At 40.1% G+C, this 27879-nt stretch overlaps 1 protein-coding gene across 1 annotated transcript in view; it reads right to left on the bottom strand.

Moving 5' to 3' along the window:
• The window catches only part of PIEZO2 (piezo type mechanosensitive ion channel component 2), a gene marked incomplete in the record, with an annotated part of 436326 nt that overhangs the window by 19002 nt on the left and 389445 nt on the right, over window positions 1-27879 (bottom strand). Inside the window, 12 exon segments of the mRNA XM_034762599.1 lie at window positions 2972-3119; window positions 5001-5159; window positions 6923-7137; window positions 7240-7387; window positions 7872-8004; window positions 8849-9101; window positions 10528-10710; window positions 11263-11521; window positions 12946-13335; window positions 15525-15692; window positions 22785-22960; window positions 24388-24554. Of these exon segments, the coding sequence (XP_034618490.1) occupies window positions 2972-3119; window positions 5001-5159; window positions 6923-7137; window positions 7240-7387; window positions 7872-8004; window positions 8849-9101; window positions 10528-10710; window positions 11263-11521; window positions 12946-13335; window positions 15525-15692; window positions 22785-22960; window positions 24388-24554 (2399 nt within the window).

Genomic DNA, 27879 nt, shown 5'->3' with positions numbered 1-27879 from the left:
TCTTTGAGTATGTGAAATAGGGGGTGGGTGCATGGTTCTGTGTTTTAGGGGTGTGTGTCAGTGGGGTAGCCAGGGTTGCAGCTGAGGAGGAGCGGCGGAGAAAAAAGGCACCAGTCCTTCGGTGGCATTTCGGTGGCCCTGCGCATGCGGCGAAATGCTGCCGAAAGACAGAATGGCGCATGCGCAGGGCCACCCCGCTTCCCCATCCGGAGCGCTGTCTGGGGCACCGAGACCCCCCGGCCATGCTCTCCGGGCTAGAGTCCTGGCCGGAGCGCTGGGAGCCCACGGCCCCGTTCCGCCGGCGGCCCAGAGCACTGGGAGCCCGCGGCCCCATTCCGCCAGCTGCCCGGAGCGCCGGGAGGTGGGAGCCAGCAGGCCAGCCCATCGCCCCTTTCTGCCGGCCACCCGGAGCGGCGGGAGCCAGCCCGCGGCCTCGTTCTGCCGGCCGCCCAGAGCCAGCCCGCGGCCCCATTCTGCAGGCACCACTTTTGGGGAATGTGGTCAGGGGAAGCAGCCGCTTCCCCTGAACCCCGCTAGCTACGCTACTGGTGTGTGTGTGTGTGTGTGTGTGTGTGTGTGTGTGAAAGAGAGAGCGAGAGAGGTGTAGTGAGTGTACGGTGGATGGTGTGGCAGAATAAGATAGTGGATGTACGAATGTGGGTGTGGTGAGTATGAGTGTGGAGTGGGGCAGTCAGAAGGGCATTGTGATAGGTGAGTGAACGCATGGGTGTTTTAGTGGGGAAGTGTGAGATGGAAGGGGGCAGTGGAGAAAGAAAGGCTACATCAGAGGTGTCTGACAGTGACTGCTCTGGTCACAATTGTGAACTCCACTGCCCAGGGGTCAGAGACCAGAACCCCTTTAAAACACTGTGCGTATTTTTCAAATGCCTGTCCCTGACTGCCCAGCTTGGCGAGCACACATGGCATCTCTCCCTTGTGGTGTGCAACTGCCCAACCTACCATGCCAGCTCCGCACACTAGACGCGCTCCTGCCTAGAGCAGAGAAGAGATATTTGGTCTCCTGGGCCTGTGAAGAGAAGAGGCTGTGTTGGCACTGCCATGAACCAACTGCACAGGGGATGCAGACAAAGGGGTATGACAGGAATCAGCCTCTGTGATCCATGGAAGCAAAGGAACTGAAGCAGGCGTAGTGGAGGCTGGCAATTGATTTGGTACTGAGCCGCAGATCCGCTGCTTTTCTACCAAGCTGCATGCCGTACTTGGTGGAGACCTGCCGAGCTGGGAGCTGAATCTTTCCTTGGTGCTGTCAAAGTGGCTAGTGTACATCTTCATGAGCTAGGACAGCAAGGCATAGACTGGGTCCCCCAGGATCACAATTGGCATTTCAATATCACCCAGGGTACTCTGACGATCAGGAAAGAATGTCCCTGCTTGCAGCTTTCTGAACAGCCCTGTGTTCTTAAAGATGTGAGCATCATGCATCTTCCTTGACCAGCCCATATTGATATTGGTGAAGCATCCCTGCTGATCCACCAATGCTTGCATAACCACAGAAAAGTAGCCCTTTCTGTTGATGTACTGTGTGGCAACCTGGGCTGGTGCAAAACCAGGGACGTGTGTGACGTCTATCACCCAACTGCAGTTTGGGAACCTCATTTCTGCAGATCCATCCACTATGTCCTGCACATTGCCAAGAGTTACACTCCTGTGTGGGGGAGATGACTAATGGCTGTACACACTTGCACGACAAAAGCCTCCACTGTGGATTTCCCACTGACCCATACCAATCCGGTGTTGCAAGTTTCCAGAGTGTGATCGCCACTTGCTCCTTAACTGTCACTGCAGCTCTGATTCTGGTGTCTCTGTGTTGGAGGGCCAGTATGAGCTCAGCACACAGACTCAGGAATGTGGCCTTTCATATCCAAAAGCTCTGCAGTCACAGATTGTCATCCCAAACCTGCATGATGATGCCATCCTACAAGTCAGTGCTCGTTTCTCGAGCTCAGAAGCAGCGCTCCACCATCTGCAACTGCATGAATACCACCAGCAACCTTGAATTTATGTCCCTTAGCAAACTGACCTCAAAAAATATTTATGTCCCCCACTGTTGAAGTTCTTCCTGTGGCTCTGATAATAATTGACAGTCAGGTATCCTGCATTTGCAACATTAATGAGAATAGCACAGAGCTATGTAGGCTCCATGCTTCTGTCAGAGATGGCAGACACCAAACAGTGCCATGCAGGTTTGTAGGATTTTAAAAGAGGGAGCAAAAATTATGGGATATGAATGGCATTATGGGACCAAGTTGCATGCTGGGAACTTGACCCCTACCTCCCAGAGATCCCTGGGCAAATTCTTTCTATCCCACAATACACTGTGAAAACTTCCCAGAAGGCACTGCACCAGATAGTGGCACATGGAACATACTGAGATATTTACCTGTGGTGCACCACTGTTTGAACTGACACAAACACCCTCGGTAAGTACGCACAGCGCTAATGCAAGCAGCCAAGTATGCGTCTGCATGAATGATACACTAACTGCGGTGGCTGTGTTCCAACATAATTTGTAATGTAGACAGGGCCCCAGTTGTTTGGCTATTCCTTCACCAACTCTGGACAACCTGAGTTCATTTGCTTACCTTGTCTTATTCTTAAATCCACCCCTGAAATCTAGGTCTACAATTGAGCATCTATGTTTGCAGACACAAATTACCATGATTTTACATAGAACTCATATGCATGAAAGGAAAATTAGTTAGGCACAAACGAGAAGTTAGATGCCAGAAAGCCATTCAAATTTTCATCTGAAGTAATTGCACACAGAGACAGGCACACAGTTGGATGAACATTTTTGCACATGCACCTTAGACCTCTCTGATAGAAATCTGGCCTTCTGATATATTTTTCTTTATTTAGGAACTCGTAAATTGGCAGCTTTTCTTCATTATTCCCGCAATTAACTTTGGGTGTAAAAAATAGGCTTAAATCACTTGCTTAGCTTTCTTACCTTTTCAGACTCTCGCCAACATTTCAAGATAAATATATGAGCATAAATATCCTCAACGCAGATCCAGCTGGAAAGGCTCAGAGTGGTATCAGTCCAAACCCAGTCCATTACTGCTCTCAACTCAGTCAAAAATGGAACCAGACGGAATCTAAAAGAAGAGACAGTATAGTAGATGAACTATCTTACAGTGAGGTAGTGAAGTACAGCATTGTATCTAATTAAGGAACACAGGTAATTTTTAGTGAGTCTGATAATTACACCATGTGTGGGAAAATTACACAAATGTTAAATATCAAAAAGCTTAATGGAGGGGTTCAGACTTGAAAACAGAAAACACGAATGTGAAAACAATTGCACTTAGTCATTTTCTGGGATTGCTTGGGTATTACTGATGTTCATCATATTTTAATAATCCTGTAGTGAAGTCAAACATGCACTTATGTCACTTGTAATCAATAATCATGGATGTGATGGCAACTTTATGGGATAGATTCTCTCCTGGGCCAAAGCCCCCCTTCTTCCTTTCTGCCATATCTCCTAAACTGGGAGGGGAAGACAGAGACGGATATAAGACCAGATTGCAGTTCACTTGGAAGGGAATTCTCTGCTTGCCATTTGCTTTATGGTACTTTTGCACAGACTGGTGCAGGGGCTGTAACTGTGTAGAGAACCTGGCCTTATGATTTTACTGTAGGATCAACAGGAGAAGCTGGGCTATGAGTACGCACAGTACCTTTTGCGCAACTTGAATACTTTCTGAGGGTCAGAAATTGTTTGGTTACCTTTTAAAAATATTTTAATTAAAACTGATTTATTTAATATTTACCCACCTTTCCACTTTCTTCTTCCTAGTCCCAATCAAACCAGAAACATTGTTATAGTGCGAGGAAAGCTATTTCTGTGATTTTTCTAGCTGGACTGTAACCAGTACATACTAAAAATCTTGGAATAAAGCCTGGATTATTAGAACAAAGGGACTGTGATAAATTTGATTATGGTTTGAACTGTTTAGCTGGCAAGCACAGAACCCCAAGACTTTTCAGACTCATAGTCAGTAATAATTAACAATAATGGTAAACAAAGTATGAGAGACAACTAAAATTTGAATGATTTAGGCAAGTTTAAATTTGAATTTCTCCAACATGAAAGTTCCTCTTTAATGGGCTGAAGAGCCTGTATGTAGTCTTAAAATGTTATGATTCATCTCACCACACTTTTGACATTTAAAAAACATCATCACTAGTTTTACATGGAAATCATGTGCGGCTCATATTATAGCTATTTCATAGTATGTATGTGATGGCAATATTTATGCACTGCATTCAGAGTATCGTGTACTTTTATTTTCTCACCTGCATTCTGCCCACTGATCCATCTCTCCAAGGATAACTACTAATATTCCATATCTCTGAGCAGCTTGAGAGACACTATTTTTTTTAAAAGATCCTTTCTACTACAACAAATATTTCCTTAACACTCCCATATGTTATTTCCCACTCAAGACTCTTGGTATGAGGTGCGAGTCCAGTGACAGGTTTAAGGTCTGATATCTTACTACTTTGCAGGGTTAGAAAGAGCATTTTAAACTTTTGGAAAAGTGGAGAGTCCAAACTTTCCAATAGGACACACGGTACTTGTTTCTGGACCTGGAAAGTCCAGGGACATAGGACACTACAGTGATTTTTATGTAAACTATGTAAGGTAATTGTTAGAATTCTAAAAATGGATTAAATTACATTTTTTCTCTCCCTTAGAGGTCTGTATAGTTGGGCTCATGACAAGGAAGGTTCATAGATTTAAAGAGCAGATAACATTTCTAAAATAGTTGTGGTGGTATGATGATATGATAATATATTATATATTGTGGTGGTATGATGATATGATATGCAATAAAGGTTTTATTAGCACTCATTTGCAATGACCTGCAGAACTTAACTAAGTCATGAATAATGAGGCCTTCTAAGTGACAATTAAACCTTCATACTACATATGTACAAGGGTGGCTGAGAGCGAGTGGGAATACACTTACCCTTGAAATAAGAAGAGGTTTACATAGTTGTAACTTTTGGTGAGGAAGTTGCCAAGAACACGGGTTGGGTAACCACAACGTATCTGATATGCTGATAACCCAAAATAAACACATTTCACAAAATACCAGAGCTGGGCAACTGTGTTTTGGCTAAATTTCCTGCAATGAAAAGGTGAGATAAAAAAAATTCATGAGCTTTATATCTATGTTCTACAAAATTAATCCAAAATGCTCTGCACATCTCTCAGCTCCTCATTTATGAAAACCTGCAATCAATCCCTGGTTTCAGGTTTCTCTGTGGCTGTCACCCAGCTCTAGAGAAAAATTACACCTGAAAGTGTAGATATTTAATAACAAAAATCCATATAATTGGGCTAAATCCTGACTCGTGTTTGCAGGGCTGTAAGCAACACAGTAGCACTGTACAGCTGTTTCAACTGCTGTTCATTGCGCTGAAGCTCCCAGTGGCTGACCCAGTGTGCTCATGGAGAGTGGAGAAGACCCACATCCATTCCTTGAGCAGCTTGATGTGAAGCTGCAGCAGGACGGATGGGGTACACATGCAAATGAGTTACTCACCCTTCTACAAGCAACACTGTGGATTCTGGTCTTGCCTCTCTCCCAGTAGAGCCTGCAAGTATTACTGTACCTCTAGTGATGATAAGGGTCAGAGACAGGGATCAGGGTCCCTGAAACGTATGTGAGAGACACTGAAGGTTGGGATCTACCTCCGTTTCTCAGTTACCGGGGATGCTGATTTAGACCACGTAAACTGCTCAGTCAACTGGGAAGGAGCTGTTGATGTGGGCATCTCAGAAGTGGAGCGGTCCCTCTTGGAATGTGCCTAAGCATGATTACAGCTCAGCAGCATGCTGTGAACTCCTCACCAAGGACAGTGTTTGGGGAATAAGATATGACCCAATGTTTTCATTGAGTTGTTTTGGAAAACTATTGTAGATAAGGAACTTTCATGTGTTTAGAGAGATCAGTTTGATTTAAATTGACCCGGACAGGTTTCAAATGCAAATTCAAGATCAAGATTATGAGATACATATTTCTTAAAGGCAGGGTAAAGATCAAGAGGGATTTTGTTGCCTTTTCTTTTAAGCAACAAATTAAACTGACAATCCCAAACTTGGGTTTTCTCTCCCTTTTCAGTGCTCTGTAACTTTTGAGGTAGGAGGTCACTGGGAGAATAGCAGTTTTATTCAAGCATGGCTGTAATTACTATTGCACTCGGAAAAATACAATAAATACATTCAAGGACAATTTTTAAGTGCAAAGGAGGTTTTTTTCCATCTTTTCTAATTAATTTGTTTGTATTCTTCACATGTAATGAATCCATTTTTTTCCTCAGTAAACTATTCTATCACTATTTGCAAGGTACAATGCAACTCTCTTGGAATTTTAAGTTTGCACTTTTTCATTAGTTGCTGGGACAAATTATGACCTAATAATCAATAGCCGTCTGATAGCTTTAATAAGCCTGTGTATTTAATGTTGAGGGTGGGGGGGGGTTGGAAATAGAGCTATTACAGGAAACAGGAGGTTGTTAGGAAGCTTTCATTAAAGCAGGGATGGCCCACGAGTTTGCATTATATCAGCTCTGATTCCTTAAACTCAAAATTGAATTTAGTACTCTGTGTCCAGATCTTCATGATACATTAACTACAAAATTATTGCCCTAAAGGCAGTTCTAATTCAGTATGGTTTTATATAGCTCAGTCTTTCCCCATTCAAGCAGTTCCATATCTGTGCACTAATTATTCTGAAAAAGTACTTAAACAATCCGTTTAGAAATGAGATCAAGAAGAAATCTGTTTGTGATTCAGTCTTTAGCTGTAATTCACTCAAATTAAATTAGGAATAAACTTGAAAAATGATGTTATTCAACTCTTATGCTTTATTTTTAATGGGTTTACCTTTCAGTTACTCCAGGCAAGATAAAGAACATCCAAAAGTGTATCCCAAAAACAAGAATGACCTGGAAGATGACTTTTCCCATGACAGTCTTTCTGAGGTACAGTGCTCGGTCTACCACCATTGTTCCAAACTGAATGAGCACCATCACCAGGAATGCCTCTGGTACCTGGTCCTCTGATAATGAAGACGTGATATCTGCTGCAGCAGAATGTTTCTGGGAAGGAAAACATTACAATAACTTCGGGATAACAAATTCTACATGGTATTTCACAAGATTCTGAAAGAGGATTTACAGAACAAGCCTCTCATAACATACCCCAAAAGCCCAAAACCCAAACACAATGATGATGAAGTCCACTGTATCTGCGAGGAACATCAGCACATAAACATCAGTCACAGCACTGTATTCCGGGTGAATGAGATTGTAGAAAAACTGTCTGATGGGCACATATATTTGAAGAGTCCTGAAACAACATACACCACAACCTGATTTAACACAAGTACCTTGAACTCATGTTCCTAAGCTTACAAAAGGAAGGGGCTGATATTATTAATTTGCTTAATTATAAACTTCACTTTTGGGGTCCATGTGCTTTACAGAAACCAATTATTACCTATTGTGTTGGCCGTTTTTGTAATGTTCTGCAAACACTTGCCATTGGGAAATTCACTTAGTCGACCAACTCATTCACACAGGACAACAATTAGCCTTCAAATGGACTTCGAAAGCCGCTGTTGTTTTGTTTAGGTGTGAACTGGTGACCTAGCATGAAAGGATCTGTATCCTATCACCAATCTACTGAACCATCCAGTCTGCTGATATATTTCTACTTTTATAACTTATTTTTACTGAGAATAGCATATTTTTAGTTACTTAAAAAGTTATTTCACTATAATTTGACGTTTCCCCTATCCACGCCCCCAATCCCCTAGAGAAAATTTGCTCACTTTTTAATTGTAAATGCCTTTGCTTTGATCATTTGTTCTCGAAACTTTTCCATAAGAAGCTCTTTTCTAGATTTTTGCTTAATGCTTAATACACTGCTTCCTTTCTGACTGCTGTTTCGTGTACTGGTGCTCCCTGGAAATGAGGGTGGGAGGAAGAAAACAAGAAAGCAAGCATCCAGTTAATATCAAACTTTAGATAAAAATACAGGACTAAAATCACCTGTGTAAATAATTTGCACATTTAAGAGGTTTTTAAATTAAGCCCTATACCTTTTTTTCATATATAAATATATAGTAAAGTCTTGACTGTTTGACACAGACTTGACAACTGGCTGAATCAAAACTTGACTTAATATGACTATAAAAAAAGAGTTGGTACCAAAACTGATATGTGACTGGCCTGCTTCAGTTGCCAGGATGGTGTGTGTGTGTGTATATATATACAGATATAGATAAATAGATTTGTGTTTTTTGATATTGATTTGGATATATATATACACAAACTATAGTAAAGTCTTCCTCTTCAGGAGATAGGGAAGGTAGTCTGTCACAATATCACAAATCAATACTTCTCTCACTTCAGGTACCATATGAACTCAGATGTTAACAAAAATAAGAAGTTCACTATGAACTCCTGCTAACAAGAGATGGTGCTGAGCCATAAAGTTTGGATCTGGACCTTCCCAAAGATTTGGAATGTTCAGTTCCAGCAAATTATAGGGAAAGTGCTGGTTGTAGTGCTTGGATCTGGATCTGAACTTCATCAAAGTTGAGAGAGTTCACCCCTGGGTGTTGGGTTGAGCCCATCGCTATAAGTATCTGGTATTTTGATTCACATATTTCCTATTCTCACAAAGCAGCCGTTGTGTTAAATATTTTCTGAGCTCTCCACAGAAATACATCAAAGGTCTCAAGAGAATCATCTAATCAGAACTGAGCTACTGGTTTTCAAGGCCCAGTAGTGCTGTGACACATACCTCTCTTTGACCTCTGTGAGGAGAAACTGGATCTGTGTGAAAGTTGTGACCCACTGCTGGAACTTTTTCTCCTGATGGCAGTTTGCTGTTCTGGAAAGTGAACATGTATGGACTCCACAGAAGCCGCAAGGTTCACTGACTTTAAAGAGTCAGCAGAATCTCTCCTGTCTGCCGTCAGTGAGAGCTCATCGCCATATTCCTCTTTACTACTGCAGCTTTCACCTTCATCATCTTCATCCCATAACCCATGGCACTAGTGGAGAAAAGAAGAAAAGCATGTCACTCTTGTATTTCAGTTAGGGTGATATTTATTGTGCTCCAGGACAGATTATATAAATTACAAACATTTCCTATCCTGATATTTATAAGGCTCAGATCCCCTTTTTTATTTGAAGTCATCAAATGGAGATATCCTAACTCCTGGAACTGGAAAGGACCTTGAAAGCTCATCAAGTCCAGCCCCCTGCCTTCACTAGCAGAACCAAGTACTGATTTTGCCCCAGATCCCTAAGTGTCCCCCTCAAGGATTGAACTCACAACCCTGGGTTTAGCAGGCCAATGCTCAAACCACTGAGCTACCCCTCCCCCTAAGTTTGACTAAAGGGATATAATAAATATCAGTATGTTTTCTGGGACACTAATGAGGCAAAGGAAGTTCCTACTTAATGTCCATTTTAGAAAAAATCTAGTTAGAGATATTATTATATTTGTGTTGTAGTGGGTACCAGTTTTAAATTCTGCAACGTTATTATGTGTAGGGCAGAACTTTCCTTAGGTTTTTGGGAAAAATTATGAATGAAATCATAAAGCCATAAAATCAGGGATTTCATCAAAATATACTCCTTCCATGATATTTTCCTTGGTTCACTTAAACCGTACACCTCAATTATCCCCTCCGCTTTCATGCCATTTCCAGGAAAAAAAAAAAAAAAAAAAGATCGATTGTCCATCCATACAAATGTCACTAAAGTATTTCAGTATGAAAGAAAACAATACCGCCTGAGCAGCCCAAAAAGACGTGCGCTGAAGTCAAATCTCAGGTGTCATATCTATTGTTCGCATATAAAAGTTTTAGTTGCTTGGTGTTGGACAATTAAGATTTGACTGTATTAATAAATCAAAAAATTCTAAAGGACAAATAAATGTTTCACTCATTGCGATGGACACAGCAAATATAAGAAACGGCCACTTTGCCTACCTTTGGGGACGTACTATCTGCGAAGTGAGCAATGAGATCAGTATTTTTCTGTTGAGATGTCTTAAGGCTTTTAATGAGTTTCAAGGCCAAACATTTCCTTAGAAAATGGAGTCTTCACAATTTAAATGGCAAATAGATTTTTAAATAAAGTAACAACCAAAAAAGTTAAAGGAATATTAACTCAACACCTGTAAGTAAACCTGCAAAAAACGTTGATTAACAAGGGACAGAGAGGGAGAATGGCCCTGCAGAGTGGGACCAGAAGCTTTCCACTCTATTCCTTGTTCTGCCACAGCTATCTTGTATGATACTAGGCAAGTCACACAATCTCTCCGTTCTTCAGTTTCCCCATCTGTACAATGGGCATAGTAACATTTTACCCCACAGGGGTACTGTGAAGACAAATTCATTGTGCTGAAGAGTCATAGGAATGACTATAAAAATTAAATAAAATAAAGACATGCCTTTTATCTCAGTTTACCTTTAAAATGGATCGATGGAAGAATAAAGCAAGGAGCTGAACAAGGTCATAGTGCACATAACCCTCTTTCTTTTCAATACCAATAATATTGGGCGGATGGTAAGGTTTATCTTTGGTGTAATCCACATGTTTATTCCAGGGAAAGAAGCCAAACTGGAAGAAGTACTTGATAACAATGGTCACCTGTACAGGAACAATGTATTGAGAACAATTATCCAAACACCATTCAACTGACAGAACAAGTAGCCTCATGTCAGTCACATGAAATACCATGCGACTATTTCATGGTTTTTTTTAAAATTAGATTAATTAGGTTTTCATACATTCCAATTAGAGGGGTCGCCATGAAAAAATCAGTGTTGACCAACACGGGCCACCCACTGGCATTTGAGATACCACAGTTATCTTCCTATAAATACAATAGGCAGTCACTGCAGTATCGTGAGTACCACTAGATGGTAGCTATTAGTAGGTGTTGCCTTTTTATAACTAGAAGGAAGTCAGCCAAGTGCAGCACTGAAAAATCAAACAATTGCCTCTTACCTATCACACCAATGCCCAAGGATGTTATTTTTAGTATATATATGTATTATAATGCCCAAAGGAGAGATGTACAAGCAGAGAAAAGAGACAATTCCTGCCCTGGGAGGCTTATTATTCAGTTTTTTTTGCAAAAAAGCATGTTATCTGTTCCCAATGTGTTTGACAAATAAGGACGTAGCAGTAATGGCATACCTCAGTGTAGACAATGGCTGTCATCCAGAAGCGTTTGCTAGGCCTGGGGACAGACAGCATGGCCCAAAGGAATATAAGGATGGGAAGCACAAGGGTAATCATGGAGGCAGAGATCATGTGATTAAGGATAATCACAAAATAACACACCATTTCTGACCGGGCCACCAGTGTGTTATACAGAGCATAAACGAGAAGCAATAGTCGAGGCTGACCACTGTAGAATTTCTCAGATTCCTCCAGCTCTTCATCACGAAACATCCTGTGAGAAGAAGAGTTCCATGAATGACATCAATATGAAATTCACGAGAGCTGATTTTTATTATTACTGTTTTCTCCTTTATAATGGTTGCAGATTCTGTTGGAAAATCTGTAAACATGAACAGAATTTGGTATTCTAAACAAATATATGTAATATGGCCTGATGCTCAACAAATTCATGTAACATTAAAGCTCCAACAACAAGTTACAATAAACCATTTGGAAGTGCTAGTTTGGTATTTAATACATGAAAACAATCAGCTTGCCCATAAACACCTAATCATTGCACCTCATCTGCAAATCATGTTCTGGTAGTGAGCCATTGGATCCACTTCTGATCTACTTATACCAGGAATCAGGAATAACTCCACTAAAAGTCAGTACACTAATTTCACACCAGTGTAACTGTAAGTGAGATCAGAATGAATGCCACTTTTATTTTGGCCACCAGATGTGCCTTGTCTCCTTTGACTGTTTGGGTAAACCCGACTGTTGTTAAAAAAAACAAGTTGATGTTAAAAACATAATAAAATTATGACATGAACTCACATAGATTTAAATCTCTCCGCTTTTCCTGAGTGTCATTTATTTATTATTGTTTGTACAACAGTGGCGCCTAGGAGCTCTAGTCATGGGCCAGGACCTCACTGTACTAGGCACTGCACAATCACAGCATAAAAGAAGAGCTTTTTTTTTTGTCTTGTCAACACTTTAAATGTTCCAGCCTATGGAAAGATTTGGTTGAATACTGGAAAAAGAAAGGGACATGGAAGCATAGAAGAAAAAGCACTTGATTTGCTCAGGCAGTGTAGTGCCTTTTGGTCCAGTTCTAACTGAGCTGATGGGATCATTTCTGGGATTGGAGATTCTGCCTGGCCCTAATGCAAGTGCACTGTGGTAAAGGAAGGCATAAGGAGACTTTTCACATCTTATGTGGCCTGCATAAGGGCTGGGCAGAATTTCAGTGTCTGCAGTGTCTCCCTCCTTACCGTCTTTGGGAAGAATGATGTCACAAAGGAAGATGAGAAAGAAGAGCTATTGGCTCCAACTCCCAAGCACTGGCCAGCATAACTTGTTGGCTGCATGGTGGGGAGGGGAGTATGCTGCAGTCCATGAAGGAGTGCAGCATTGTCATTGGATTTCAACTGCAGAAATCCAATGGCAATGGGGGCTATTAACTAAGTGTGTGTTGGGGGAGAAGCAGAGATTTTTTTTCCAGGTAATTTTAGAAGGAAGGACCTTTCCCAAATAAAATTAAAACAATTAGAGAGAGAAAGCCCCATCCCAACAATTAAAACCAATTTTTGAGAGAAAAATCCTCACTAATAACAGCAGTAGTTAGACAGAAAACACCTCCTAAAACAGGAATTAAAGTATTTAGGAAAACTTAAAAGACTAAGTTTTTTCTTCTCTAAAGTTTCTTACTTGTTTAGAAGCAGCTCACTGGCAGTCAGGTCGTGTGTCAATGGAGGGAGGATAGTATCATTTAGCTTGTCAATTTGACTGTCGTCTGGGCTCACCATCATGAGGTTCTTGCCAGCACAGTCATCTTGGGAACTGAAGGAAAGATGTTCAAAGCTGACAGCTTTGCTGTATGAAGGTGGGACTTCGGCATTGCCATCCACAGCAGAGTATGATGGCACGTCAGTATCAGGAGTGTACGCAGCTCCTTCTGAATCCAAGCCATAATCATCCACCTCATCTTCTCGTCTTGATGTAGAACCTTCCCCTTCTTCTTCATGCTCCCCTTCTACTTCTTCAATGGTTTCTGTTGTGCCCTGACGAGAATACAGCATGGTGACCTGGGTAGGTTCACTGTCAGGAACAGGAGGAAGAAAAAGGATTTCTCTCTTACCACAATTACTCAGAAAACTTTGTTAACTTTGTTTTGAGGTTGAAATATTGGCAAGCCCTCACTCTGCTCCCAAACTTTGAAAATGCACTGCAGTTGGCAGAAGATGTACTGCTGTCACCTTTTCCTTACACATAAAAAACACTGATCCATTTGCACACGGAGTGATTGCTTGTTGAGCTTGCAGTGATTCAATACAGTTCCAAACCAAGACAAGACAAATTAATGCTGACAAAGAGGGAATTTGCACACAATTTTCTTAGAACAAACAAATTCTAAACACAACTAGAGCATATTTCTACATTTGTTTCAAGTGAGCTGCATGATGCTACAGTATAATATAGGAATGCATATACTTCATTGTAAATGTAACATTTCTAACAATCATAGCTTTATCATTTCAAAACTGCAGCTTGCAGGCAAAATTCAGTTGGAGACACAGAATCTATTCCCTCATGTTTCATGCTGTATCTATATGAAAGGATAGGCCAATTGCAAACATGGAGTAGTGCCATCCAGAGTAAATAACTGTTTGAGTAGCAGGGTATTATGGTATCTTACCTTCAGATCACTCTACATTTTTCTTCTTCACTTCTTTGTCTTACCTGCTTCTTTCTTCTTCTGTGTGTACTTCCCCTCTTTTCACATTGTTCTTACTCAATCTTATCTGCTCACCTATCTCTCTGCTTCTCCACCTTGCTTGACAAAGCTCTACTCTGCTTTATGTGTTTTTCATCTTCCCTGACACCACTCTGTGTTTGCTTCTCTCTGTACCAGCTTCTCAGCTGGTGTAAATTGGTGCAGCTCATTGACTTAACTGAGAATCTGGCTATCCTCCTTCAGCTACTTTCCTGTCCTTGCTTTGCTTTCTGTCTTCTTTTGGTTATGCTCCACTCTTCCCTTATGCCTAGTCTCTTCTCTTTCTTCGTTCCCATATGTCTGTTAGCCCCCACCCCAGCTCCAACAATCAGATAATAAAAAGAACAACATGGGTTTTACAGCTCACCAAAGAGACAGAGGTTGAAATACTGACCAGTAATAGTAGAGCTTCCTTTGACTTCACTAGGATTTTACCCAATATATATATATATAAAATAAACTTGCTATTGTAAAAGCCAGTGGACAATACTACCTCCTGCCAAAATTCAAAATAGCTTTCTATACCCTTTTCCTTTGAAACCACTTTCATACTTACTGTAGCTATGTTATGTCACCTTTTAACTTCTAGTGAGAGTTTTCAGAAGTAAACTGATGGTAGCTGTTGCTTGAATTTACATTTTGATGACTCTTAATAGTAATAATTCCTTTAAAGACGATTAATGAGGGAGAATGTAAAATGCTGAACTTCAAAATAAATCAACACCCAGAAGTTGCTAAAACAGTGTGCAATATGGAAGTAGAATGATGTAATATGCCATACAATTTTATTTTTGAAGTGATATTTGAAACATTGTTTTTATATCCTGAAGCCATATAAAATGTAGACAATTTTAGTCTTGAGTTGCAAAACTGAGTGAACAGCTCTGAAACACTTCTCTAATATGTTGTTTCTTTCAGTATTTATATTGCTTGCTATCTTTTCTTAATAATTTCCCTGAGTTAATTCCAAAACTTCAGAGTCTGTAAATCAGTGGAAGAGAATTCAAAATATATTTAACAATTCTTTCCTATGAAGAGAGTAACTAAAAATTAAAGGAGCCTGGCCAAAATTTTCATAGATAAGTGCCTAAAATTAGATTCCTAAATCCATATTTAGGTACTTGATTATTTGAAGAGCTGAGCTCCCATAAATTCCACTCAAGTCAATCGGAGCTGCTGGGGATTCAGCACCTTTGAAAATCAGTCCCTTTTTTATTCAGGATGCAGGAGCCAATTGTCAAAGGTCAAAGTTACGGATCAAGTTATAATGAATAAAAGAATAGTGGACTTTTAAAAAAAAAAAAAAAAAAAAAAAAAAAAAAGCAAAATAACAAATAAGTAACTGGTTTATGATACTTTTTTGTACCTCAAAGTCTTGTCACAATATACAAGGGAATAAAGCTTCCAATAAGCATGCAAATTGTTTTAAACACACACAACTGCACACGTATACAATGCCACATGTAGAATGGCCAGGGTAAACGAGTGAACAAAGCATGCATGAGTTAAGCACCTTGACACTATACTGCCACTGTCAGCTGATGAGGAGGACATATCCATGCTGTACATTTTACGAAGCCTAGGTCGAGCGCGCTCACTTGTTTTAGGAACAGTGTCTGGTCCATCTAAATCATCAAGGGTTGACTGCCTTGAGAACAGCATGGTTGCTTCAGTGTAGCAGCTAGCAGCGCAAACAGTTATAAACACAATGTTAAATACCAATGACATTACTTTATATATAATTCAGTAAATGAATGTGCTCGCCATGCAGAAAACACAGACACAAAGACAAAAGGTTCAGAGAGAAGATAAGGACCTGATTAGAGTCACCACCAAAACCAAATTCTTATGTACAGCCGGTTTGTGACTATAAAAATACAGAAGCCATAACTACTAATCATAAAATGTAATCGCTATGCATATAGATATGGGAATCAATATAGTCTCAAAGTTCCCATACTGCCTAGAGACAATAACTTGGTATAAGTGAGAGTTTTTACTTTTGTTTACTTTGAATAAAAATTCCAAAAATTCAATTAAAACATTTTGGAAGCTGATTTCCTCTGTACAATATCTATTTTATTAAAAATAGATTCTGTGGAATTCTTTTATATGGGTGCAGGCCAATTTCCTAAAAGAGCTTTCAAAATTAAAAAAACCCTCATGTTCTACTAATAGAAAAAACAGCTTTCAGTCCTCTTTCAGCACAAAAGAGCCAAATCAGTACTTACTTGATGAATGCCAAGTACAATTACCATTGCTTTTGATTTTGTATCTAATATTATATTTGTATCTAATATGATATTGTATAATATTGACATTGATAATCATTTTAAGAAAATTTTATTTATTTTGAGTCATTTAAAAAAATATTTCTCCCATTATTTCAAAATTTGTAAAGCACACAATATCAAAGAAAGGACATTTTCAGTTAAACCCTTATCTCCTTTCACTTGTCACTACAATGGGACAACAGAGGCATATACTATACATTCAGGATGCTATTGGATAAAATGAGAAGTGGATGAGTTATGAAAAAGACAACACTAATGTAAATACAAACATTAGCAACGGGAAGGAAGCAAATACATTAATGACATATGGTAGGTAACCGCAATGTATTTTGCTGTAATTGTGAATGAAGTATGCAGATGTGCATGAACTGAGTTGACGGAACTATCTGGAGTTTTAATCCAGGCAGTCTCCTCTCTGGGTCTCTAAGATTCATACGGGAGACAAAAAAGCACATAAACAATGAGGGGTGATCCATACTTAGGATCTGATCCTGCACCACTGAAGTCAGTGGGACTTTTCCCATTGACTTCAGTGGGTGTAGGATTGAGCACCTGGAAGGTCCACACTATACATGGATCTATAGGGCACTCTAGCTCTAATTCTTTAAATGAGATTTTTGGTATTGAATTACAGGGAGCTGTCAGCAGACTGTGTACTTTTTAATGATATTTTAGTGTCATTTTAAACCCAAACTCCATCTCACTATCTTTGTTGGGAGCTGGGTTTCTTTTCTGTAAGCACCTAGAGGCAGATTTGTAAAGGTATTTAGGCAATAAGCACCTTGTGGGATTTTCAAAAGCATCTAAAGCAAATTAGGCATCTAACCACCATTGAAATCAAGCACTTTTGAAAATATGGCCCGTTGCCTTTTTTCACTTTGGTGTTTAGTTAACCCACAATATAGTTATTACCTTGTAAAGTTACAAGTTCCTCTCTAAACATATATATGTGTGTATGTAGACATGTTGTCTTGAAAATAACAGTGGGGAGATACAGAGAAGGGAAACTAAGTAACTCAAGCTCTTGTGCCAGGAACAAAAGCTGACTCATACCATAAGGAGTGCCTCCACTGGTAAATTTTCATTGAAAAAATGTATTCCAGTTTCCCTCAACTGCTCCCCACCTGGAGGCCTTGATCTGGCTCCTGTTGAAGTCAATGGCAAAACAACTACTGATTTAATTAGGTGCAAGATTAGGCCCTGAGTTAGTCGTTGCAATGATTTTGATTACACACATGTTTAAGGAAAGAACAGCTCAGTGATCAGAAGGAAAATCTACGTCTATTGAGCAGCTGATCAGAATCTTTCAAGGTTTGGAAAGCGGCACAAGATTATACTCATAGCACAGTAAATGTGCTTCCGAATGTGTAGCAACCTACACCACCAATAAGCTGGTAAGGAGGATATGATCTATATTGCGATGTACAATTGGCAAAGTTTGTGTTGACTCAGTCACTAACCAGCACATACATTTATCCAGGTATATCCTTCCAGGTCACTTTTCAAATTGGCATCTCTAGAGACTTTGAAAAGCATTAACTTCTTTGAAACCATTCAAAGAATAGGTATTTTAAATTGAAATGTGCATTAAAAGCCCAAGTCAAAGTATTTGTAAATGAACTTAATCAGCTATCCATTACAAATGGGGATATATTTAGCATAGATGTTTTTATTCTGAATGATAGGATTGGGTAAGAAATTTCCCATTCTGCTAGCTGCATTTCCAACAATGCTACCTTCCCTGGATGACTTATTAGCCAAATTTTAATACCTACAATTCGTGGGCCAGTTAATCACTGTACATAGGCATTGAAGTTATTGTTACTAAAAACATTCTTGGAGTTTTCACACAGCTTTGGAATAAATTGCCTGGTGGCAAACTAGAGAATGGGGCATGGCCAGCACCGGCTGTGTTATAACACAGAGCTGCCTACAGAACTGCAGAGGGGAAGGAAACAGAATTGTGCGAGACTCTAGGATGAAGAAAAGGTTTGTTGAGAGCTCCTGAGCATCACACAGTTCCTATTAAAGTCAAAGGAAGCTGCAAGAGCTCGTTAGGTGCTGGATACCGTTCTGGATTTGATTCTTGTTTTGGCATCTAAAAGGTGAAATCCTGACTCTGCAGAAGTCAGTTGGAGCTTTGCATTTGACTTTAATGGTGCTAGAGTTTTACCCTCTATTTCAGGGGTGGCCCAACCTATTGACCCTCTGAGCTGCATACAACAATCTTCAGAAGTTTGAGAGCTGGGGCACACCTACCGGGGCTCAGGGCTTCATCCCCGCTCTTGTTGAAGCCCTGAGACCCCGCTCCCCACTGAGCAGAAGCCCCTACCCCGCCACCCCACTGCAAAGCAGAGGTCCCAAGTTCCTCGTCGCCCAACTCTGGTAGTGGACAATAGGGGTGTGTGTGTGTGGAGGGCTCTGCGAGCCGCACTTTAATAATAAAAGAGCCGCATGTGGCCTGCGAGCTGCAGTTTGGCCACCGCTGCTCTATTTCTTTGTAATCTTAGGCTGCATTCCACAAAAGACAACTAATTGGACTTTATCAGCTCCCAGCCATTTTACCTAAATTCATAAGGTATTTAGTTAATAAGTTAACTGGAAATAAAGGGCAATGAGTTCATTATGATGCCGGCTTGAAATATTTTCTGGCAGGGCACAGGAAACAACTAGTTATAAGAGGGCAAAATTGTCTTATCTCTTCTGTGCCAAACTCGACTGCCTACAATGTCCTCACTTTGCATTTAAGATGTCCAGTGCCATCAAAAGTGCCTAAAGCATCAAATATACAATAGGGATCCACAATGGACAGATCCACTCTTGATTAGAGAGAAGAATTTTCCCCTTAAAAATTTTAAAAAATTAATATGATAATTTTACTGACAGGACCTTATAGAAGTCAGACAGATGTTTCAGTGTGTGATATTTTAAAGTGTAACTGCCTAGTTTTCTTTTTCAGAAAATAGTCAAGCAGACTCCAATAGAATTCAATGGACATTTGCTTGAGTATAAACTGAGTTAAGATTTAATTATTTTAATTCTGAAATAAGCATCCAGTTTCCCCCCCATTACTAAGCACCTTATTAGACCAATCACTTATATGCCGAATAAAATCCATAAACATGTGGTCCACTGACTATCTAGAATGAAAACTTTGTATTGGGACAAACTAAAGACCAAAACAACAACTTAATTATAGAGGAAACTGTCCCTTGGAGCACCCAGATATTGCTTAATCTTCAGGTGATGAAACGGGGATTAATCTCAGTCATTCTGAGGCTTGGAAATGAATTGTTATATAATGGTTAAAAAATTATTATTTGAATCAGATTCACTGGAAGTGAAAAGTACCAGTAGGAAAGAAAGTTTATTGGCTAATACAGAAATAATATGAGTATAACAGAAGTTTTCACAAAAATAATAGAACTGTGTATGAGAGCATGTTAAATATAAAGCCCAAACTGATGCTTGTTGACGTCAATTCATGTTTTGTCATTAACTTCAACTGGAACAGAATTGGCCTTACAATTAAGAAACATTGGCATATTTTAAAAAGTAATCTTGTTGTTGACAGGACAAGCTCTATATTTAGCAAAGGAAAAAAATTAGCAAAGGAACTGGTGCAAAATCTGATGAGCTTTTGAGTGAGGTTTTTGAGATGATAAAGTTCTCTCACCATTGTTTGGGCAATGCAAAATGTCACTCACTTGTGATCTGCAATACTTTGCATTGCTAAAACAGCTCATGAGACCTCTTCATAATCCCAGAAAGAGACAGGCAAGGATGCTTTTATAAACAGACAGAAGATCTATCATTAGATCTAAGTGACTGGTTATTGCTTCCTCCATTTAGAGGTCATTAGTGATGCAGCAGATGCACATACTCCACAAACACTACTATACACAAACATGTAAATATCTATTTCCAGGAAAAGAGTTTGAGATTAGAGAATCAATGGTGACAATACTTCTGTTGTTCATTTGTTAATGTGCCCTTGTGACATCTTATTTTGGGGAAACAAAGTTTTTTCAAAGATTATATTAGTGGGTATACAACAACTGTTAAAATAGGTATTATGATTTATCTTCTTGCCCAGCTTTGGTTCACCATCACCATCAAAGTCTAAAGGTTTGAAAGGAGCAAGTGAGGTGTCACTCAAAAGGGGGGCTGGGGCTAGTGGGGAGGAAAGTGGGAGGAAAAGAGGTTATTCCAACCAGAATTGCTTGGATCGCAACAGTGGATACAATTTTACTACAGAGACTGAATTCAAATATTGAATTTACAAGATTTACATAATTTTTTAAATTATGTTTGGCAACTGACTTCCTTTTATAAAACAAAATTACCCTCCCCAACATATGGCTTTCATTGTTGTCAGCACTCCAGCTAACACTGCCATATTGCTACTACACACTGCTAAACAGCTGATTTCAATTTCTACTGTACACCAGTGCAGTATATATTGGGTAACATGACTGAAATATTATTTAATGAAAATGGTTTTGTACCTATAAGTACTCTCTCTTTAAATGAGCAGACGAATCCTGAGAGCCAAATTCTACCACTTAGCTATCCATATGAGACTCAAAGTGAAGTCAATGGGTCTTGCATTCAGGTGAGAGCAGAATTTGGCTGAATGATGTTTTTCCTATACTGTCTGACCCCAATGAATTTTCAGACAACACATGCAGGTGCTATTTCTCCTGGTAGTTAGCCATGAGGAAATGTGTGCTGGCTTTATTACTCCATGAAATAAAGAATTTTGACGGTTAAACTGCAGTAAACTATTGAATGTCTTATGAGTGCCAGCATTGACCCTGGTGGTTTTTTTTTGTTTTTTTTTTACAGCCTGTGGAAATGCTGGGTAATTTTGTGGGTATTTTGTTTATGCACATTGCTTACACATTTTTATTTCAGATAAGTGTTCAAACATTCAGTTACACTTACTTGTGAATAAACTATGAAAGGAAGACAAGCCCTCCACTATTTTTATCCTGTTAACCTCTGACCATATGTCATTAGTAAAAGCTGAGCAGAGTTACTGTACATTCAAGCAACTGAGTTTGCAGGGGAGTATCGAGTGTGAGAGGCTACTGCCACGCTTCAGAGAAGAAGAAACTGCAGAAAGCAACTATCTGATTATCAGAGGTCTCCCCCCCCTTCTGACACTGTAGAACAACTTCTGCAGGATCTCAAAGGTCAAAAACGCATTGGACACAGAGAAAACAGGATGTTCTTGTAACACAGGGAAGTGGATGAGTGAGAGTCTGTGCATGTGCGAAACAGCAAGGATGTGCTAAGCCTTTGGCACTGAGCTCTGCAGCATCTCTCTCCAGGGAAGTGTGGAAAGGGAAGGTGGGTTTTTACTCCTGGGGGGATTCTGCATGACTGTTTGCCCACAGAAAACGCCCCCTTTCCCGCAGAATTTTTTTGGGGGGGGGGGATTTCCCCCTCCAAAAGGGGGGGGGCAGGGGGGGGGGGACACATGGGGTTATGTGCCACTGCCCCCCATTTGCCTTTGTCTTGTGAGGGAAAATTATATTCCCTCAAACCCATGTAGTTTCCCAGTACAAAGTCCTTTTACTCAGGCTATGTTCAGGAGACTAGAATTTAATCGTCCAGAACAAAACATTGGTAATAAATGATGGAATTCCTTCATTCAGTGCCTATTCTCACAATCAAAGTGAAATACCACGAAACTGTCTTCAGTATATTAATCTCTGTAAAATAGTTCAAAAACCCTCTAGAAGCTTGTTATTTGGTATTGACATGCAGAGGAAAATTAATTCAGCCAGATGTTCCTCCCAGAGCTTGGTGGCCATGTTGCCCCTGCAAAATATCCATGCAGCCCCTCGGCTGTGCAGGAAAAGGACTGAGGTCAAGGGTAAGAGGGAACTGCACTAAGGAGTATGTCCCCAAACCTCCTTCAAAACTGCAGACAAATGGAGAGAGAATGGTGCTTGAGGTAGCACTAGTATGAGTGGCATTCAGTGACTCCTCTCCGCAGAGTCATAGATCATAATTGAGAGCACTGAGCCAATGACAGCATGGCAATTGCTCCACTGCAGAATGTAGACAGGAATCATCCATGCAGCTGCCCAGTACCCATGAGCTTAGGGACCAGGATCCCTTCAGATTCCTGGCTTTGTCTACCTTTTGGGGCTCTGCTCCATGCTCCCTGCCTACTTTGCACTCCAGCCAGGTCTTGTGGACTGGGGGGTGGGGGTGGGGGTGTTGGTGGGCGAGTTGGGAGAATAAGAATTAATTCGCTCCCTTTTTTGCACAGAGGGAAACACATGGGTCTGTCAATCCGATCATCTTTTATCTACTGTACAGTGAGTGATAAATCTGATAAATCAAAGGGTTCTTCAACTTCAGATGTGAAATCCAACATTATGCAACAATTTCTTAACATAATTTCTATCACATGATTTTTCTATCTATTCAAAAACAAGTGCTTTGTTTTTACAACAAAATACCTGGAAATACTGTCATGAGAAGCAGCTGAATCTAAACTATCCATCCTCTCAGATGCCTGTAAACTAGAATCTTGACCAGGATTTTCATCAATTGTGTCCAGTCCTGATTCCCTAGAAAGCTTCATCATATGGTTCTGGTAATACATATGGATGCTCTCACGAGTTGGAACATTCCCCTGAGAAAGAGAGAAGAGCTATAGTAAGGCATTTGTGTTGTGAGAGATTTTGGTTTCTTCAGTTATTTGGCTGCATGAAATGAGTCTTTGCAAAGAACAAACTGGCAAAAGCCCAAATTTCCTCAAGCCCATTTCAGTCAGAGTCAGATTATGATCTCATTTACTAAGATGTAATTGAAATAAAAATGTGTTCATAAAACTTTCCGTGTAAAAAGAGGCTTCACTATCTATTCTCTCAATGACTTCCCGGTCAAATTTGTCAACGAAAGGATGGTTTCATTAACAGTAAGCACAACCCTGAGCACAGGAGCCAAGCAGACGTCTTTCTGGCTATCACAACTTTACTGATGTTTCCTAAGGCCAAACAGTATCCAACTCACTCCACCAATAGCTGTATTGACTTTGGAACATGCATTGAGAAAGAAGTTTGCTATTTTGCATAGTCATTTTTCTGAGTTTTATGGAGACTTTATGCACAGATTTCCTTAATTCAGTAAAGTGATCAATTATAAATTACACGAAAATATGTTGCTGTTCCTTTGCTAGTATTACTTGTTTGAATTTCAGTTCTCTCTCTCTAAATTAAATTTGATTCAAAACTTTCTAAATTTGAAATCTTGACAAAAAAGAAACACATATTAACCAAAAGTTTTGAGGAAAAATTAATTAAAAAAATAATAATATTTACCCACTGCTTCCGCAGTGAAATTATAATCAAGTGTCTGTGACATTATGACCCTTTGCCTTTTAAATATTTATAAAGGCACACATTCAGCATTATAGCTTTTTTGTAGGATCATAATAAAGAAGAATGGCTGTGAAAGCAAAAGCACTCTATGTTTTAAATGTACATACAGGAGTGACTATATTAATTTATATGATAAGCCACACATGCCCAGTGTGAGCTGCATTTCTAGGAGTCTCCACAGATCCAGATTGAGCCAAATATTATGAACAATGCTATGCCTTCCTCTCTCCTGATGTGATTTCTGAATGTCTACTATAAATCCCACTCCTCAATGGGTGTTTCAGAATTAAATCCCTAAGCACATTTGTTTTTCCAGTCAGCCGCTTTGGGCTCAGAGACAGAGTGCTGAAACTATTTGTATAGTGGAGGTGCTGAGAGTCATTGAACCAAACTGTAAACCCCGTATATGATGGAAACCACTTCAAGCCAAGGGGTTACAATACCCCTAGTTCCAGCACATATGCTCAGAGCCACAGTTCTCGAGATGTATCTGGTTTTTTTGAAATAGAATGCAACAGAGGATTACAGAAGTCAGACTATTTCTAAAATCTGTGTAAGTGAGACTTTTACAAATTTCCATCTCTAGTACACTGCCTCATATTAAGTTGAAAAGATAAACCTCTCATTTATCACTGCAATGCAAATGGTACGAGCAAAAGTAAAGCACAACGTATGTTACCTTTTTAATTTCCCTGGTCAGCATGCATCTCTCAATTCTCAGCACAGTAGAGATATCAATGTGCTCTCTTGAAATGGAATTGAGCCAAGCTGTAAAACTATCTAGAGTTGCCAGGAAAAGGACCCAGGTGAACTTCAAAATATTAAATATTCTTTTGATGATATTATCTGAGAGGGGAAATAAGTGATAGAGTTAATGACTATAAACTTATTTTATTCACATGATGATCCTGTTCTGACATTTCACAAGAGCTAGTTCAATTTTTACTTTATTGAATATAATAATCCAGGCTGCAAGACCTCTCTCTATCAGCAACAGGAATGTTTGGAAATGGCTGAAAGCCATGTGGTTTGTTGGGGCTATCTTCCTACCTTTCTATGGCCAGGACTACCCATGAACACTCAGGAAACTTAAAGTGAATCAACTAAAGTGTGAAGTCAATGTGCGTAAATTTATACGTATCAATACCTCCACCTACCCCACAACCCTCCCAATGTGGCTGCTCTTATTCAGGAATAAAATGGCCTTAGTTTGTTGTAACTTAATCCTGGGGGGTTAACAAATTTAAGTTTATGTGCATTGAATTCACACCTTTAGTCAATTTGTCTGAAGTTTCCTGAGTGCTCCTGTGTAGACATGGCCTGTCTGACTAGTGTTTGTAATCTTGGAATGCCTTTTTCTCCTCTAAAAGGTTGATCCTGCTAGTCACATAAGTAATCGTCACCAGCTTCAGAGGAACTCCTCAAGTGTGGAAGGGTTTTGCAGGGTAAAGCCCTAAGGGTTAAGCATCTCCTAAGAGGTGCAGACAGCCTCAGTTCCAGCAGCTCAATGGAAGTTGTGGGCACTCAGCACCTTGTAGAACTGGGCACTTTATTCATCCATTCGGTACATTCATTTTCTTCTGTCCAGTGGAATTTCTCCTAGCCAGTTCTCCTTTCATGCCTGGACTTTGCTAGCCTGAGCTGGTATCTTTGATCTGCCTACAGTTATTACTCTTGTATCTGGGATACACGGCCTCATCTCATGAACCCTCTTTCTCACATTTTCTGCACTGTGTAGTCAGTTGACTTCTACTCTCAAGTCACTTCACTAGCTGAAATCTTACATATATATTCCTCTTCCACAATAAGAGGCAAATATTGCAAGGAGCAGTGTTTAACAACCACTGCATCTAAACACACAACAGTAGTTTTAGTTGGATTTCTTTTTATGGTTTCAATTCAGCAAATGTGGATTGAGGAGTACTTTCTTACTTGAATAGTGCTGTTGGCACGATCAGTGGTACTCCTCATATGAGTAGGTGCTCCTCTGGGTATTTCGGGTTTATAGAATCATGCCACTATTTGCAACCCATCTCCATCCCACCCTCTCATAGTTTGACAATGCTTTATGTGCTGCACAAAAGTGCTGAAATCCTCTTTCCAAACCAAAATCTAGCCCTATGTTGTGGTTTCCAAATCTGAAAGAACCAGATATATGTATCTAATGCTGACATAGGTCCATTCTGTAATAAATACTGTAAACATTTTAGCTGCATATTGCAGATTCTTCCACTAGGTCAGCATTATAGCTCTGCTGTTGAGAAGCTTTTTAACAGTGTCAGTAACCAATATCACCAGACTATGTTGTTCAGCACTTTGGGATGTGAGTAGTTTGTGTTTTAAAAGGCATGCAAAAGTTATACACTAACAAAGTAATATGCAGTAGATACCTAGAAATGTTAAAAACAGATGCATTTCTAATTCAGGGAGCCACCCCACTGTTGAATGATTCCATTGACCCTCCCCCCGTCTCCCCCACTTTTTTTGCATTATCGTTATCCAATTGCTGTTTTCACTTCCAGTGCTTTTCTGTATTATTTGGGTTTGGAGGGATTTTATAATTTACTAACCAAAGCATTATTCCTACATACTTTTAGGTACTCATATTTGGGCTAACCAAAATCTTATCACTATAAGTTAAAGGTAAAGTTTAGTTTTTGTTTCTGATGAGCACTGCAATTTCTTTAAACTTCAGACATAGATGCCAACTCCATGGGTGCTCCAGGGTTGGAAAAAAAAATAGTGGGTGCTCAGCACCCACTGGCAGCCCCCCCAAATCAGCTCCTCTCCTTCCCCCCCCCAGCACCTTCTGCTCACCAGAGCTCAGCTGTTCAGCAGCATGCAGGAGGTGCTGGGGGGAGGAGCAAGGGCGAGGCATGCTCGGGGGAGGGGCAAGGGGGGAGGTTTGGGGGAAGAGGTGGAATGGGGGCAGGGCCTGGGGTGGAGCAGGGGTCGAGTACCCCCTGGCAACTCAAAAATGATGCCTATGACTTCAGATGTACTCATGCACAATTTAAAAGAAAATGTGATTCTCTCTCTCTCTCTCTCGCATACACACACAGAGTATGTATGCAGACAGTATATATTGTATTGAAACATGCCCTCACAATTGATGGGGTACCATTTACACTATTGAGATTAATTGTGGGGCAGTCTCTGCTTACTTACAAACAAGAAGTCTATTTTACTATTCAGCTATTATAGGTATCCTATGGTCTCACTGAGATGCTTTGCCAGTGACTTCCAATCTAATCTAGAAGGTCATTTTTCTCTGAGGATTGGAGGTGATGTAGTATACATTTTTAATGAGTCTGTGGCTGTTCTGTTCTCTGTCACCTTTTAAAAACAATCTTTTGGGGATCGATCACATGTAAACATCTTCAGAAAGGGAACGATTTATTTTCTGGAGAGACTGTTATACTTAAAGGGTCAAATACTGAGAGAGAATGAAAACCTGCTGCCCCCATTGACTTTAATGGGAGTAGCAGGTGCCTAGCAATTTGGTCCAAAGCTGTTAACTAGAATAACCCTTTCTAAGAATGTTTCCCTCCAGTTTTGGAAACACTTCCTTCAATGAGTTTTATCTAGGGGATGGGTGAAACAGTTAAAATCAAATCTGAAAGATGCTTCATGCTTGCTCCAATCAAACCCAATAATAATCCAATTAGCATCATATTTCCCTTTCCTCAACCCTCATCAGACCATCCACAGTCACTGAAAATCATCTCCGTATGTTAGTTGACCAAGCTACGCCATGAGATAGTAAAAGCCGGAAGAAAGTAAGAACCTTTTCTTCTTTTGAGAAGTGCTGATCTTGTGGGAAAGGGACAAGGTATCTCATGCTTCTGACCTTTGCTACCTTATGGTTCACTCTGCGGCACAAGTTTTGCTGGAGAGTAGAATGCCCTTTTCATTATAAATACAGGAGATAAATAGCTCTAGAAGAGAAGGTCACACTGCAGCAGGTGAGAACGGGTCAAGGCTAGACTGAAGAGGAAGCCACCATCCTTCTATTCACACCACCTGAAGCCAAAGAGCCAGTCCTGAGGATCTGACTCACATTGTTAGTTTTAGGATGTGGCATAGCTGTACTCATTTCTTAAGTTGGAGAAACCCCTTACCAGCTTATTGTTATTGGCCAAGTTTTTGGCTGCTGCTTGTGAGTTGCTGA

The sequence above is a fragment of the Trachemys scripta genome, chromosome 2 (assembly GCF_013100865.1).
Source record: "Trachemys scripta elegans isolate TJP31775 chromosome 2, CAS_Tse_1.0, whole genome shotgun sequence".
In the NCBI taxonomy this organism is placed as follows: Eukaryota; Metazoa; Chordata; order Testudines; family Emydidae; genus Trachemys; species Trachemys scripta.
This window is presented reverse-complemented; position numbering and strand designations above follow the sequence as displayed.